Source organism: Branchiostoma lanceolatum, chromosome 17, assembly GCF_035083965.1.
Source record: "Branchiostoma lanceolatum isolate klBraLanc5 chromosome 17, klBraLanc5.hap2, whole genome shotgun sequence".
In the NCBI taxonomy this organism is placed as follows: domain Eukaryota; kingdom Metazoa; phylum Chordata; class Leptocardii; order Amphioxiformes; family Branchiostomatidae; genus Branchiostoma; species Branchiostoma lanceolatum.
Window position 1 is genome coordinate 1,022,203 of NC_089738.1, and position 12,617 is coordinate 1,034,819.

At 41.3% G+C, this 12,617-nt stretch overlaps 1 protein-coding gene across 1 annotated transcript in view; it reads right to left on the reverse strand.

The window, feature by feature from the left end:
- The window catches only part of LOC136422653 (neuroligin-4, X-linked-like), a 113,293-nt gene that overhangs the window by 29,474 nt on the left and 71,202 nt on the right, over positions 1 to 12,617 (reverse strand). Inside the window, exon 3 of the mRNA XM_066410481.1 lies at positions 609 to 752. Within this exon, the coding sequence (XP_066266578.1) occupies positions 609 to 752 (144 nt within the window). The remainder of the gene's footprint in view (positions 1 to 608; positions 753 to 12,617) is intronic.

The following is a 12,617-nucleotide window of genomic DNA, read 5'->3' on the forward strand; positions in this document are numbered from 1 at the left end:
AGTACGACTGAAAATTGGAGGTGAGCAATATTGGCTTTGTGTTGAGGTAAAGATCAAACTTCGTTATGGATTTCAACAACACAGATGAGCTTTAATGCTAATAGCATAAAACTACAAAAACTACATGGCAACATGCAATAATACAAGATCATTATTTGGAGGCCAGAGGTCAAAGGTCACAATAATACTATGTTCAGGTCATCATGTCATCTCTTTTCGCGACTTATATCAGTAGCCATAGTGCCCTACCCATAACAAACGATTGATCAAGTATTTTTTAAGATATGATTGACCGATGTAAAGTTCCTTTTCGAGGTCAATCTGTGTACATTCGTGTTTGTCACCCTCCTTTATATATAGCATGGCTCAAACCGCTCGGGTTAGAACCTGCAGTTTTTTAGCCCTGCTATTCACCCCGACCAATTCGAGTAATGGTGAGATCACCATCTAACAGCTTTCAACCAATCAGAGGGTTTCCTGGAGATGAGCTGCAAAGGTCGCTGGGAAGCTATCAGCCAGTTCTTAAAACAGAATATCACTCTACGACAGTTCTATGTTTTGATACATCTATCAAATCTTCAGTAGGAACACAAAAATGCATAAGATACCTAGTATTCCCAATCTGAAGTTGAAGGTGACCACAACAACATCTCCTTCACTGGCGAGGGCGCTGCCATCATACATAGTGCCTGTCCCCTGTGCGTAGTACCCGCCGTGGACGTAGACCATAACAGGCAGGTTACTTGGATCACCTACAACAAAAAAACATTAAGTGTGTAGTCTCCATTAATTAGGCCACACCATCTCGATTTTATGGATGACATCCTCTGAAGACCCCAAACTATGCGCGCGGGCGAAAAAAAGAGAAAAATCCAGCAAAACAAAATTCTGCTGAACCACAGTACTACAAATCTGGTATTGTGAATTGAACCACACAACACAGTGTATCAAGCAAACACCAAGTCTTTATTTGTAGGAGGTACATATAGATGTTGGTGTGGCCTAAGATACATATATTGTATGTACGACAGTCCTTTCCAATGGCAAAATCCATGTTTTCATTCAACCATTAATTTTGCAAATTAAGTCCACATTTACTTAATCTACATGGCGATTTATTGCCTGGTGATCGTTATAGCTGTGCATGCATTTTTTTTTAACCTCCTGAAAAGCCTGTGAGTTGTAGTATTTCTGAGCGTGGTGAAGTCGGTTCGCCATTGAAGCCTTTTTTTTCTATTAGTCCACCGCAACGATGATGCGTTTTTTCGCCTGATGGCCCGAATAGCAGTGCTTTTCATGCATTTTCAATGAATTTGCGTCATCGGGGATTGTTGTCACATGACTTTTATTTTCAGAGACAGGAAGTGCCTGGCTTTTCAGCATATCAGCCGATACCCCAGGAAAAGTCAGTCTTTCCAGAAGCTTCGATCAAAGTGTTTTAAAGAATGAAAATTTTCGGGCCCAAAATTTACACTTTACTATGGTTTCTATCCAAAATGAAGGGACAACAGACTAAGAAACGCCAAAAATAATTACTCAAGCAACTGGATAAGATTTTGAAACAGTCAGACGTTTCAGACAGTATCCACTGTCTTTCGTCAGTGACTAACGATAGGACTGAGAACACCAGGTTTTATACCAAAACTCTGAATAGATATGTTAATGAGGTAAAGACAATTTAGGATGTCTTGAAGTAGTCTTCAAAAAGAAGATTAATTCAAGACAAAGTTTATGCCAATAGTTCAATTAGCTACTGTTGTTCTAGTACAGTAACTAAATGTTGCTTGTCCGGGGGTGGGGGGTGGTGGGCAGTGCATTATCCCACGTGCCTGAAAGTTGAACGCGTAGACCCCCTTTCCTGTTGAGGGCGGGGTTGTACATCCTCTCATATATTGCTTCTCTAATTCCCCGTTCGAACCAGCGTTCTTCACGATCTAGGATGTCCGTGGATTCGAAATTGAATGAGTGTCCCTGGTTGTGTTTTAGATGGTGGTAAATGGCAGAGGTGTAGCGGTTAGCGCTCTTTCTGCAATATTCCTTGTATCTTTCTTTTAGTGGTCGACTTGTCTCTCCAATGTACATGTTATTGCAGTTCGGTTCCCCACATTTCAGTTTGTAGATGACATTGGCTTTGATGCCTTTTTCAGGCCTGTCTTTTGGATGGACTAGTTTCTGCCTGAGAGTTGAATGAGGTTTGAAGTTAGTGGCAATGTTGAAGTTTTGAAAGATACGTCTGAGTTTTTCCGATACTCCTTGGACGTAGGGAATGGTAATGTTGACCTTGTTTCTGTTGGTCAATGGTCTGCACTTGAGTGTTTTCTTAGACTGGTCGGAAGGTTTGAGGGCCTTGTTGAAGGTCCAATTTTGGTAGCCACACTTGGCTAAAGCCACACGGAGATGTCTGTGTTCTTCTGTTTTTGCTTCGTCTGAGGTAATGACATTGTCTGCTCGATGGAAGAGAGTTTTAATCACTGCTAGTTTGTGTTCCAAAGGGTGATGGGAATCAAAGGCCAGATATTGATCAGTGTGGGTCGGTTTCCTGTACACTTCAAACTGAAGGTTGCCATCCTTCTCTATGATGGTTTTGGTGTCTAAGAAGGGGAGCATGTTGTTTTGACACGACTCCTGTGTGAACTTGATGTTGTCATCTACCTGGTTAATATGGTCAAAGAAGTCATCAGCTACTCTCTTCTTTAGCCTACACCAAGTGTCGTCTACATAGCGAAACCAGTTTGCTGGGGGAGGGCCATTGAAAGTACTGAGGGCTTTGTTCTCAAACTTCTCCATATACAGGTTCACAACAATGGGCGATACCGGTGATCCCATAGCACAGCCGTGCACTTGCTGGAAAAACTGTTGTTTGTAAGTGAAATAAGTGCACCCTAGGCAGAGGTCTAGCAGTTCACATGTGTGGTCCACGGAGAGTTTGGTTCTATCTGCAAGTGTGTCGTCGGCCTCCAAGGCTTCCCTAACTACTGATACTGCCTCCTTAGGGGGTATGCAAGTGAAAAGCGAGCACACATCATATGAAGTGATGATTTCATCTTCTGCTACAGTGATGTCTTTGATTTTTTGGACGAAGTCTGCACTATTCTGTACATGGTGTTGAGACTTTCCCACCAACGGTCCCAAGATCTTAGCCAGATGACCTGCTAGGTTATAAGTGACAGATCCTATACCGGATACTATGGGTCGTAGAGGGACACCGGGTTTGTGGATTTTGGGAAGGCCGTAGAATGCTGGGGGTTGTTCTGTATTGGGATTGAGCTTGAAATAGGTGGCCTGGTCCAGAAACTCGTCATCTTTCAATTTCAACTTTGTCTTGAATTAATCTTCTTTTTGAAGACTACTTCAAGACATCCTAAATTGTCTTTACCTCATTAACATATCTATTCAGAATTTTGGTATAAAACCTGGTGTTCTTAGTCCTATCGTTAGTCACTGACGAAAGACAGTGGATACTGTCTGAAACGCCTGACTGTTTCAAAATCTTATCCAGTTGCTTGAGTAATTATTTTTGGCGTATCTTATTACCTGGATGTCTAACCTTCATCAACGTAACAGACTAAGAAGTACATCGAAAAGCAGCAATAAACCGCTTTTTACCGAAAAGGTTACATTTTCCGTCCTACTTTTCTTGGCGGAGTTGGAGCCCCTCGGCCTGAGGGTGTCGACCTACATACGAAATCGCAAAAGAGACCTTTCGATCGCAAAGAGTTTTGACATCAGGACAGACTAAGATAGGTTCGTGCCCTTTAGCTTTTCATTGTAGAATTGCAGTGGCATTTCTGTAAAATCTTTATGATTTTGGGCATACAGGTAGCTCAGACGGAGATAAGCGCAATGAAATAAAAGCTATATAAATAAGGTATGAATTTGCAAAATCATTAAGGAAATTTATAATTTCAGTGGATTTTGATAAGAAGTCTTCAATACATGCTACACATATTGTTTATGACAGGTGGAACAAACAATTCCATAATCAGTATGCAAACACCTTAACTCCTCAGTGGCAAATGATGGTAATTTCATAGTTGTGACATATGTACATCACTATGCACGGATTTTGTTAATACGGACTTCATTTGCATGGAATGTACAAAAGCTTTTGATATTTTATGGAGATATGGGGTCGCCGAACCTAGTTGGAGCCTCTTGCTGTTACCGCTGTTTCATGCGTGGCTAGCCCTCTCATTTCTGACTGACACGCTTCAAAGCATCAATTTGCTTATATATTCCATTCACGGTTCCGTGTAACGATCAGTACAAGGATTCGTCAACTGTGAGAGTGCAGAATCCAGGTTCAATTAGAATGCCGTCTTGAGTTATGTAAATAACGTCGCATTTTCCTTCCTTTACATGATAATGATAAACACATCGCACTGACGACAAGTAATGGTGCTTTAAAAATTACCCAGGCGACGCATAGCCGTTACGGTATATCAATTGTGGTTTGAAATTTAAAATAGAAGGGCAACATTTTCGAGAAAATGCAGGATATTGCCCTCCCATTACCAACACCTCAAATATGACATCCTTAGCATTTACTGTAAGGGAATTATTAAGTTTCTGCATAAATTATGGAAAGGTGGTCCTCATTAGCATAAGTTATGTCCAGGTGTATCTAACCTTCCAAAACATACCTACATGTGAAGTATGACATCCGTAGCATGTACCGTAAGGGAAATGGAAGTTTTTGCATGAATTATGCAAATTAGGTCCTCATGACCATAATGTATGTACAGGTGTATTCACCTTTCCTAAAGGTACCAAATCTCAAATATAGCGTCCATAGTATTTACCGTAAGAGAAAACCACGTTTCTGCATACATTATGCAAATAATTTCCTCATTAGCATAATTTATGACCAGGTAAGTCGACCTTTCTTAAAGGTACCTACATCTCAAGTATGACATTCGCAGCTTTAACGGTAAGGGAAATACAAGTTTATGCAAATAAATTAGGCAAATGATGTCCTCATTAGCATTATTTATGGCCAGGTGTGTTGACCTTTCCTAAAGGTACCTACATCTTAAATATGACGTCTGTGGCTTCTATGGTAAGGGGAAACCGCGTTTCTGTATGAATCATGCAAATGAGGTCCTCATTAGCATAATGTATGGCCAGGTGTGGTGACCTTTCCTAAAGGTACCAACATCTGAAGTATGACATTCGTAGCTTTTACGGTAAGGGTTATACAAATTTATGCATAAATTAGGCAAATAATGTCCTCATTAGCATTATTTATGGCCAGGTGTGTTGACCTTTCCTAAATATACCTACATCTTAAATATGACGTCTGTAGCTTCTATGGTAAGGAAAAAACGCGTTTCTGCATGAATTATGCAAATGAGGTCCTCATTAGCATAATATATGGCCAGGTGTGTTGACCTTCCCTAAAGGTTTAGCCAATCAGCCGTGTGATTTGAATACATAATCCCTCCCAGACCCTTGATAAATTGCACACTCTGTTACTAGTATAAAAATCTCGTCTACATACGTACAGGGCAGAGCTGGCTCCAGGACAAGGGCGCGGAGATCTGGGTGCGGACCGAGTTACCCAACGACAGACGGCGGGCCGCGTACCGGGCCGGGAATAGTCTAACACGACGGGGAAACTCTTGCGGGCTTGTGTTGAGTCACGGAGACCCGGAATTATTTCAAGGTAAGTTCTTGAAAACTTTTCATACGTTAAGCGTGTTTCCGTTGAGGTTTCTAACACTTGATAATAGAAAGCAACTTGAAAATTTATTTGTACTTCGCACTGAAGTTTACAAAATGAAAACTATGACCCATGTAGGATTATGTAGAAATACAAAGATAGGGCCCCCTGGCTTAATTTTAGCCCCTACCAGTCCCTTCGGATTTCCCTGTTTATCGGCCCAGGGTAATGTTCGGCCAAGCTTTCTTCGTTGCCAGGGTTATCCTTTGCACGCAGTATTTTTACGCGGAGTTGGCCAACTGTAAATAAAACAGGTCCGGGCGGCGGAAAGCCCCTTCTGCCGCGAGGAGAGCCCGACCAAAGCACGGTAGACTGGATGCCATCCCTAATGTATGAGCTATTGATTGAGGTGCTTAGACATTGTTTTGACAACTGGCTTAAGTGTACATTTTGCACGTAATTTTTCCTGCTAACGTTACAGTTCAATACTAGTACATTGTTGTACACTTGACGTCCTAGAATAAATCTTTGAATTTGTTATATCAACTCGCTTTCAAGGTTGTTTCTTGTAGTGACGGGCTTCTCAATGTGTCACTTCATGTACTAGCGTTGCATGTGGAATGATAATCGACGGGTAGACAATCACCGTTTTCGACAATGTCAACAGTGATTTCCGCCCAGAACAGTTAGTGGGATCGTGCGGTACCGGGTATAAATTTCTTTGTCTTTGTTGCGGACGGTACCGTAGAATAACGGTTGCACAAGACTAGTAAGAAGTAGCGCTTGATCCACTGCATTTTAAATCTGTTGGTTTTACACTAGTCAGTGCTAGTTATATGGACCTTCTCTATTTTTCGCTAGTTTTCGGAGTTTGTTGTAATTTTTGTAAGTTCGCTGTAGTATTACGATTAGAAAGCCTGTTGTTTACGGGCGTCTCTGGACGGCCAGGAACGGCCCAGGGGACCCTGTTCCCCGGGCGTTTGTTATTTCAAGTGCGCAGAATTAAAAATGTCTGTTAAGCCGATGGTCATGATCTGCGCAGGCCCGCAGGTGAGCTAAGCCATGGCCACCCTAAAAACCTTAGAAGGAATTCATTGGCTAGAATAAAGAGGTGAGATGAAAAAAACATCCGTATACAGAAGGCAAAAAAACTCGGTGGCTCACCGCCTATGGGACAACGTGAAAAATAATATAACATAGGGGTAAGCCCACACGACCAACAGCCAGCCTGTTGGATTTTTTCCGTTATCAGAATTTTGTTTGACGAAAAACATTTACCGGAAACTAAAACATGTTTCGCCCATTTCCCTCTCCATGCAAAAAGCGACTTTAGCATAGAGGCTAACGTTTGTTGTATGTCTGCAATGTTGGTGTTTGAAATCGTTTACGTCATTTTTTGCCAAAAACTTTAAACAATTACTCAAAGCAAGGGCCTCCTTGCTCAAGGTAAATTTTCACGCACTTCACAACTCTCTATTGTTATTGTTAATGTTATTGTCAACGTCCCGACACGGGATGTTTCCTAAGGTGGGAAACTTTGGACACTTTGTGTTCACTATTGTGTGCACTGGTGTCAAATCTTGGTGACACAGGGGTAGAAAATTCGTGTACATAGCGAGGAAATGTCAGGTTTCACTATAGTGTCCAAGCTTGCAAACTTCTAGAAATCTTTGTTTCCATGCAGTGTTAAAATAAGAAAAACACCGTGTGTGTCGAAAAATACCACCAGAAAAGTTTTGAACCTTCTCAATTGCACTTAACTTCAGTAGGACACAACAATAACAACACAAGGATGGGAGCCAGGGAGTAGTGAAGTTGTGTCTGTACCTGTTAGAGTAGTGCCCCTAATCAAATTGACTATTTCATCCAATCAGGTTGAGTTTGATAAATCTGTGCTCTCTCATTGGCTGACCGAATTAGTCCACCTGGCCAGATGAATAAAGATGTGACCTAAAGGTCAGTGACCCCATATGAGGAAAATAGCCGATGTTCTCCCCAAAATACCCTCTAAAATCGTATTTTGACGTGTTGCATGCCCAAAGTGCGCATGGGATTCTTTGAATATTTGTTCAATGTACCCCCATAGTAAATTTCAGGTCATTTGGATGTATTTCCGGAGCACAGGAGGTCAAAATGTACGTTTTTGGTCAGAAAAACCTCAATAAAATCACTTTCAAGGTCAATATCGAACAAATGAAAAAAGCCTCCCAGGGTATTTACCCACTCTACCTGTATACCAAATTTCAGCTCAGTTGGTCCAGGGACGACCGAGCTGAGTCGATTACAAGATTTGACAGGAGAAAGAAACCATACGAACACAATATGTTGCGCCCAACAGTATGTTGGGCTCAACATAATTATTATTTTTGTCCCATTCCCATCGCACGGGCGGGCGCTGTTATTGGTGTGATATCAGACGTCCTTTATCATGTTTTGAAGGAAGGTAGAAAGCGTGTGTGAGCTTGACAATCTAATGATATTCACAAAAATTACAGAACGTATGATAACTATAGCAGTATTTCAGACTTTTGTAGCTTCTATGGTTGCAACAACGGACGCTGAAGGGGGGGGGGGGTAGTCATACAAAAACGTCAACCCGGTGAGACCTGTCAGAAATTTAATGGTGACGGGCGCATAACGCCGGATTTTACCACCAACTGGCTTGGGGTCGTCTCTCCGGTCGCCAGCAGCCGTTAGAACTTATCTAAATCGGCTCTGCCGCAAACCTCCTTAGATTTACTAGTTTTCTAAGCAAAATTCAAGCTCTCAATATCTTTACACACCTATTTTTGCTCGTTAAAGATGACGAAATATGCAACATCTTCTTGGACGTCATGTGTCGCATGAAGTCTTTCAAATGACGGAAATGACGAATATGCTGGCTAGGTTCATATGTTGGGTCATTGTAAGGGCTTTCCGTGATAACTGAGCAACATGTCAGACTCTCAAACCTTGTTTACTAGTTTGAATAGATATAGATGAATAAGTAGATAGAAAGAGAGGCCAATTTGTTCCTCGGTGAACGGCAGTGAATGATGTTTCTTTTCGTGCCCGCAGGTGAGATACGCCGCAAACACCCTCGGAATGCATATGGCGTTCACTGGAGTCAACGAGGAAGGAAGGAGTGTGCGCTGGAAAAACAAATAATGAATTCAGGATCACCACAAAGGCAAAACAAGATAAACGCACAGGATAAAAACAAATGAGACACAAATGAATAAAAACTCTCACACAAAACATCTACTATGCCCAATGTTCAAGAAACCTTGTCTCTGCGTCCTTCCTTTATCCTTTATGTGTTAGCTAAAGTCTTCAGAGAGCACTTAAAAGAACCTGTATCAGCCACATGTTCAAACATAAAATACTTTATTGTAGGCGGCAAAAAATAACTTATTTGAAAACCAAGCTTTAATATTTCAATTTATTCCTAGTTGAATAAGAGGAATGTAGATATTGTTATCTCTTGTTAGAAACAGAAAATCATATTTGAAAATCAAATAATGATAGCCGGTTTCTCTGCCTTAAGTAGCAAGTTTGTCAACATGGTGCTTTTCACATACAAATCAACAAAGGCCTCCCTTTACCTTCCATATATCACACAGCCGACGGCTACCTTAAAACCAATTCCCTAGGGAATGCATTCGTGCAATTCCTAAAATTCTTACAGAGCGATCGTAATACTGTAATAAATGCCTCCGCCCCTGAGGCGTCGCCAAAAATACAGCAACAGTGCTTTGCTTGTCAGCCAAGAATGTGTTTACTTCCGAAATGTCACCGTGACATTAGAATCGTCCTCAAACCGCTACAGTGCCGAGAAGCTTCCATGTTGGTTTGAAAGCTGACTCATGCTGACTCACGTTTTCTACATAAAGAATGTAATGCGATAAGGATGATTTATGAGCTTGCCATAACTGCAGTGGTCTCTATAAACCCCCGGCTCTTTAGATTCCAATCAGATCAGGAATAGATTTTTCTATGGTTCGGGCAACAAACATGAGATAAATCATTTTAGATACGCTACAAGGATGCGTTTTATAGCCCTCTGCTTTTTTACAATCTTGAAATGACAGAAGCCGGTATTTTTTTTCTATTCAAAATTCATCATATCTAATGGGTTCTGCTACTTTTTCCGACAAAAATGAATGTTCAAAACCTTCCATGGTGTATCATACATGTGGCTCTTACGATTCGATTATGCTTTTCCACTGCACCGGCTTCGGGTGATGTATAGGTTGCCTCTTACCTAAGGGAACGGTAACGTTACATCATTGCTTTTCAAAGGGTTAGCTTCAACGCAAGAAGAACTTCCCAGTAACACCAAGAAACAAAAGTCCTATCTTAATATTGTCTTCATGATTTGCATTATGTTACATACCATTTGAATTCCCGTTTATTGCCAATTAAATGGCATCCAGTTGCAATAATGATTCTTTACGAAGAACATTGTTTCTGATATGGAGGTCGGGCCTCAAGTGGAAAGGGCCAAGACTCATGTGGTCATCAGCGGGAGAGAGCAGCATACGGAGTCTCCAAAGCCTCTCTTGCTATGCGACATCTTCCCACAGCAGCGTACTAAGCTGGCGACTCAGGACCAAATTTCGGAACTTTTTAATTGCAACCCGCTCATGTTATCAGCTGCGTAAATTCCAGGCATTGCAAAATTGTAAGTCAAGTCCAGGACATTTAGATAATCCAATTACGGTCTCAGAAATCAACGATGTAATAAACGCCCTCAAAAACGGACAAGCTAGCGGGGACATGATTATCTTTGCCGAGAAGATTATGTTTTCGGTTACGCCAGCTGTGGGATGGGTCTGAATGTATGTCAAGAGCATAACTCGAGAAACCTTTGATGGATCTTCAAGATTTTTTGGAGGCGTATAGTGGTGCAGGGGAAGGCCAGGTTTAAAAATCGTTTACCTGGCGTTTTCCAACAGAACTGCAGCGGAATTTGCATGTTTGTGTGTCTGCGTACTATAGAGTAATGTTAGTGTTTTGATGTTTACAGTTAATTGTTTTAAGTGTTGCAGTAATATTATGTAAATGAGCGTGCAATTCAGCCGTTAGGCTGCCATATGCTTTGTGCAATAAACCAATACTTCTGCATGTAGGCAAAAAAAAGGGACGAAAACGTTGATGGATCGTCATGATTTTTTGTAAGTTTGTAGCGGTTGTGGGAACGGGGGTCAAGTTCGAAAATGGTTCACCTGGCGCTTTCTTTCCGTTGTGCAGCGGGCTGTGTATGTTTCTGTGTTTGTATGTTGATAACATAACTCGAGAAGCTGTTGATGGTTCTGCGTGATATTTAGTGGATGGGTAGGGTTTACAAAAAGGAAGGTCAATTCGATAATGGGCCTTCTAGCTTCAAAATTTTGGGGCATATTTTCTGCAAGTGCTATGGTCATGATTTTTGTGTGGTAGATTGTGAGAAGTCGGAGAAAATACAGACACGACTGCACGTGATGAAGTCTCACAAACAACTGCCTTTTTTTCACCTGGCTTTATTTTATGTTCGAACGGCCGGTCCCGTTCGATATAACATCTAGGTACTGTGGAATAACGTTCGAGATACACATGTAACGTATACGTACTATAGAGTCCTACACTCCTCTCCCTTCAAGTAGCATTTGTCCTCAAACGCATTGTGACCTATCAAATATATATATATATATATATATATATATATATATACACGACAAATTACACGCTTAGGAAATACTTATTAACAAGCGTTGTTGAGCAAGCCTTGACAATTCTATATTATAAGTCAATGAATATTTCGGGTGGTCGACTTATCCGTCCCGAACGGGTGAGAACAGGTACACTGGATACTAGTCCATGGGCCAGACCTCAAACTTTTACAGATAGTTCGTGCCACATGAAGTTGTGTAAGTTTGGATCCCCTAGCGGCTTGTTTGGAACTGCAGTGGGTACTTTTGTTGTGACCTTCGGACATAAATAACTTGAGAAGGGGTCGACAGATTGTCGTGATGTTTGGTATGTAGAGAGCTCGGATGGTGCTTTACATTATCAAATACTAATCATGCAAATCAGGAGCTAATTTGCATAATTAGTAAGGAAAGTTAGTAAATCCGCTGCATTTCATAATGGGACTCTCAAACATGTGTCCCCGTAAACAGGTCATATAAACAGATGGCCTTACAGAAGTAGGCCATATAAACAGATGGGGCACTTCTCTCCAGGCAGAGGAGTGGGTCCGGCTACATCCTTTTTTACGTATTTAGTTTAGGCATTTTTGTCCAACACACGGTTGGCGACATAACGAATAGGGAGCAAAATAGAAAGCCCGACAAAAAAAAAAAAACAAGTCAAAAACCAGCCGGACCCACTCCTCTGCTCGGAGAGTACACTGCACCAAAACTGTCAAATGATTTTAACCCTATCTAGACTGGACTGGACCCCCCCCCCCCCCTCATAACTTCCAAACGGTATGGTGTATGATCAAACGGTATGGTGTAACGGAAATGAACAAAACGAACGGACACGGACCATGAACCAGCTGTCGCCCTAGTACATGCTCTGTGTTGTAGCAACTGTATATTGTTGTACCATAAATATGTAATGATATATGTTGATAGAGTTATTAGGACTCAAATGACTGTGTATCTCTGCTATTTTGTATCTGACCCTTACATCTTCCCTCATGACCTCAATGAAAAGCGGTCTGCGTGCCGATTTGAGCTTATCATGAATAAACAAAGGTTCAAACAAACATTAGTGACCTCATAGACGAGCTCAATGCAGATCACCTTGACGCACTCAGTTACAATTTTCCAAAGTAAATAGCCTGTTTTATGCAGATGACATTGTTTTACTATTGGAAAGTAAGGAGGGACTACAGAATGCAATTAAAACTCTTGGCCGGTATTGCCAACAATGGAAGCTAACCGTCAACGTTAACCTGGCGAAAACCAAAATTGTAGTATTTAACAGA